General features: G+C 40.9%; 1 protein-coding gene across 1 annotated transcript; it reads right to left on the minus strand.

The window, feature by feature from the left end:
* Nucleotides 1-418: 418 nt before the first annotated feature.
* LOC122671087 (germin-like protein subfamily 3 member 4) lies at nucleotides 419-1174 on the minus strand. The gene has a single exon (XM_043868183.1). It carries the CDS (start codon nucleotides 1172-1174, stop codon nucleotides 419-421), a length of 756 nt encoding a protein of 251 aa, XP_043724118.1.
* Nucleotides 1175-5055: the final 3881 nt, after the last annotated feature.

Consider the following 5055-nt stretch of genomic DNA (forward strand, 5'->3'; position numbering starts at 1 on the left):
TTAATAGAGCTATAAAAGGTTAGTTATCAGTCAGTCATAGTATTCGATCTGGACCGATCGGATGATTATATATAGGACCAGTACCTTGCACCAATTAATGCTGCTCGATATTATAATTGATCGATGTTTGAGTATAACACGTTTAATAATCGGTTCGGCCGGTCTCGTGCTTCAACAGATCAAGCCTACCAGTACGGGACAACTTTAGACACCCCTACTAGCAGTCGCGTGTTCATATATAAATCAGCACCCAATTTCAAATTGTAAAACTCAATTTCCATTGTGGACAGAAATAATTGTCTAGTCCTGATACGCTATTACACAGGACAGATAGAAACATTATTGGAATAACTAACTGCACTCGATCGGGAAGGAAAGAAGGAAGGAGACTGCCATGAAGAAGGCACGAACACGAAGCCTACTTATTATTCATCATCAGCAGCAGCCGCTCTAGCACATTATAGGTGGTGCTGGTGTCCGCCTCATCCAGTAGTACTAGTCCAAACATGGCATCAGTGATGCTGACCACACCTGGGTTTTGGCTGTTGAGAACGGAGAAGATAGTGGCAAGCTCGAAACCGGCATTCAAGCTATAATGGAGCAAGCCACGTGGAAACATAAAGACATCCCCTTCCCGAAGCGTCTTCTGAAACACCTGCTTTCCAGTGTCAACGAACCCAACAACCACAACACCCTTTCTAACGTACAACAACTCAGAGGCCCTGGGGTGAGAATGAGGCTGTACCATTCCGTCAACGTCTATGTCGGTTCTGGCAATAGAGAGACCCAAGGTGTTCAACCCAGGGAACTCCCTTGCCGTGATGATGCTCGTCGACGATCGCAGGAAGTTGTCTGTGTCTCCTCCACGCTTCATCTCTGAGGTCTTGAAATCAGAAGCTACGATGGCTGCTGGGTTTTTGCAGGGAAAGCCATTGATGAAGAAGATGGCACCCTCCTCCTCCTCCTGCAGCTGCCCCGTCGTCTTCGTCGTCGTCGTCGTCGACGTTGGACAGGTATCCTGGAGAGGACCCCCATTGTCTGCAAAGCAAGTAATTAGGATAGGACTGGAAATACTATTGATGATCAAAAGGCAGAATAATAATATTTCTCTATCTAGAATATTAATGGTGCTAGGCCTACGAGGCCACCATGAGAGATTAAGACTTTTCACCATCTCTCTCTCTCTCTCTCTCTCTCTCTCTCTCTCTCTCGACTGAAATTCGGATATCTGGAAGAGAATCAATTAAGCAAGCTGCATACCTCCTTCATTTCTTGTGATTGTTTAAATAAGCTAAGTGAGGATGGATGGCATCCAAGTAACGCAAGTAATGCATGAGACTTGGAGTTCACTGCTGGATTTAATACATACATACATGGATTATGTTCTAAGAAGAAGAAAAAGAGGGTCCCCGTTTCTTAAATTTACGTTGGATGATATGATATATCAGGCTTCCAAAGCATAATATATACACTCCTCCTTGCTTTGAAGTTTGAACTGTAAAACTGTGATATATCCCTGCCCCGAATTGTAGATTTTCAAAATAAGCAACTTGTCATTGTAGAAAAAGCAACATTTTCCACTAATAAATTAATAAGAAACTGACCTAGCTACCCTACACAGCCAATTTTTTTCTGTTTTCCCCCCTGGCTCTTTATCCTCTCAATTACACTGTCCGTACTTGACGTCAAATACATCTAACGGAGGAGGCAGAAATGACTATCCTACCCCCTGCCCGAGGTGGGATCCACCTCCTTCTATTAGATGTACTTGACGTCAAGTATGGGCAGTGTAATTGAGAGGATAAAAATTCGGCTCTAAAATCCTAATTAAGAAAAAAAAATTATCAAAAAAAAAAATCCTAATTAAGAAAAAAAGGACCCACACAAGTCTCAAGCCCTGCTAGCAGTGGTTGTTGGACAAGTGTGTGTCCATCAAACCCTGTTCGGTCCGGTTCAACTCGGTTCACCTTTGTATTGAACATTTATACATTTTAGTTTAATATTGTCACATGCGATATGAACTTTTTGAGCATTATGTGCCGTAAGTTATACTTAAAATGGTAGTCGCGACTAGGGTTTGGGCTGGGCACCCTTATCATATGGTCGTCGCATTGGGCATGCCTAAACATGTGATGTCAGGATACGAATGCGAGTGCTCACATGTTTGATGTGTGCATTGGCGAAGAACCTACTTTGTCGATTTCCTCATGTATTACTGCCAGATGTAGGAAGGGATAGGCATGTGTCACCGATACCCTGTACCTGAGGGAACCCTGTCACTGCAAAGTGTGATTGCATTCTTTGGTTCATCAATGACTGAGACTCAAGCGAGTCAAAGCCGGTGTTCTGGGAATGCGTGAACACTTTTGTGAGTGAAGGAATTATCCAACACAGTCACCACTGCCCGATTGGGGAACACCAAGATAGAGATTGTCTATGCATGGTCGGATCAAAATCTGGATCCAGTACCGTTTTGGAAATGGTTTTGCAAAATTTATTTTATATAAAATGATACATTATTTATAGTTATTTCAAATAAAGTGTTTTATCGAGTTTTGCGGGACCCGATCGGATGCACAGACGCTCTTATATGGACATGTACTATGGATTGGGGTTTGGCAGTACATGTGTACATGCCTTAGATTCCATAATGATGGTGTCGATTAGTGGGGGGTTGTATATGATAAATTGTTATCATATAGGGAGTTATTTGGAATTTGCTAATTTAATTGACTCTTTATTTAATTAATGGATTTGGTGCTAATTATAATTATCCATTAATAATTAAATAAAGAATCTAATTAATACTTTCCCTATTAGATTCTGCTTCTTTACCTGTGTAGCACTTTGAGTTTAAACAGAACTGCCAGACTAAGAGAGAGAGAGAGAGTCAGACTCTTACTAGGGCTCTATTAAATCTATCTAGGATTTAATTAAACCCTATTATTATAAATAGGGGACCATAAAACGCAGAAGAGAGCAGCTCTCCACGTTTTTGGAGCAGATACTCTCTCTCCTACGTTTTTGGTTTCTCTCTCCCTCTTGTGATCTCTCTTCTTCTTTTTGCTTCTCTCACCTGTGTTTGAGAGTTAGGGTTTGTGAAACCCTAGATCTGTGCTGAGGAGTTTGAGGGCATCTGGGATTGGCGTGTAGAACCTTGGTAGCACCATTGGAGGTTCAGATCTGTTTGCTTGGAGCTCTCACTGGAGGAAGAACCACTGTCTATTGGAGGAGCAACACTTGAGGCTCACCAGGTTAGCAGTTCTTTATTAATTCCTTCTGTTAATTGATTATTAATATTTATGGGATGCGAAAGAAACTCGAATCGATTAATTTCCGTTGCGCATTCAAGTATGGGATGGATCCCTCTTACCATGTGATAGACTAGAGACAAATTACTCCGTCCCTATTGTGATAATTAATTTTATGGGACGCAATAGGGAAGGAGAAACCCTAATAGGGATGCACCAGGGTTCCCATGGGCGACCATGAGAAACCCTAAAATTTAATGGGGCACCCATGGGATACCATGGGATAACCCAGGGTGTGCAAAACCCTAATTTTTCTGCATATTGGTTTTCCTAGGGAACCATGGTTTGATCCTTGGACCGTTGTTTGACCAACAGTGGTGTCATCAATAGATCCTTAATTAGGAGAAGATGGTTCAGCCACACAGACCTCCTTTGATGAGGGAGGAGTACATACCTTTTTAATTATCCTCAGGAATATACATACAAGGAATTGAAGAGGTAGGACAAGAAGTGAGATTTCTGGGGGCTACCGGCCAGCAAGGTTTACAAGGACTGTGGTTCTGAAAAATCATAGGTAGGCAATTAATTAATAACTGTATTAGGGGCCGAGGAGCTAGCTAGGGAGATATATCCATGACATATCCAACTCTTTTAAGTTGTAGCATGCAGCTGCCAGTGCATAGTATAGTTGATGATATGTGAGGGGAATGGGTCATGGCCTCATGGGTGTGAGTTGCGAGCAATTCACAATGACAAATTTCCATCCATCTCGTTCTAACACCCCTAGCTTAGATCGATTAGGGCTTGAACTACTCCTGAAAACAAGTCTAAGAAAACAAATGTGAAAACAACTAGATTAACCAAAAAAAAAAAAGTTCAATCTAGTTTTGGCAGCATTAAGTAGAAAGAAACATCAATTCATAGCTGAAGTAGTTATGCGCGCATTAAGGTCCGAGATATATATATACCGAAAGAAACCAATGGTTTCCTACCTTCAAAGATGCTCAAAATAGAATAACACTAAAAGAATCACATACTATATCCAATAGATCAATGAAAACCTCAAGCAAAGAATCTCTTAGAAGACTCAACATTGAAAGCTTCCACTCACTACCTCTCTTTCTTCTTCTCATATATGCTAGAGAAAATCCACTGCACACATGGACTTTGGACTCGGATAGAAATTGTCTAACACCAATAAAATTTTCTACTTTCTCCATTAACCCGCCATCTAGACCTTTGAACATATATAACCTTCAATTACTTCAACTGGTCTAGATAAAAACCACCAAACCCAACAATAAATCCTGTTGGTGGAGGCCGGCCGGGCTGAACAGGAAGGAGAGAGAAGTGAAACTTTGAAATTAGCAGTAGCTAGCACTGGTTGGAAAAGACTTCTCTACTTCAAATACATACTCTATTTGGGCCATTGGTGTGCTCTCTCTCTCTCTCTCTCTCTCTCTCTCTCTTGAAAGATATAAGTGTAAACCGATGAGATTTAATGTTGGTCATATATGTATATATATTTGTATAGCATTCCTATCTCTCGTGAGTCGTGATCATTATCCAATTTTCAAATTAATTGGCAACTAAAATATATATAAGTCTGATCGATCATGGTCGATAAAGATGGCAATTTTTTTGTTTTGATGAGTTAAGCATTCGATATGGGAGGACCTGAGCTGCATAATTCGGAGAATGGTTGAATTGCCCCATCCAATCCAAGCCGGTTAATAAATGGATCAGCCATTCAGCTTCAGGTTACATATATGACCCTTCAATAGAATTTGATCATTTCTCAAAA

The sequence above is a fragment of the Telopea speciosissima genome, chromosome 8 (genome assembly GCF_018873765.1).
Source record: "Telopea speciosissima isolate NSW1024214 ecotype Mountain lineage chromosome 8, Tspe_v1, whole genome shotgun sequence".
Taxonomy (NCBI): domain Eukaryota; kingdom Viridiplantae; phylum Streptophyta; class Magnoliopsida; order Proteales; family Proteaceae; genus Telopea; species Telopea speciosissima.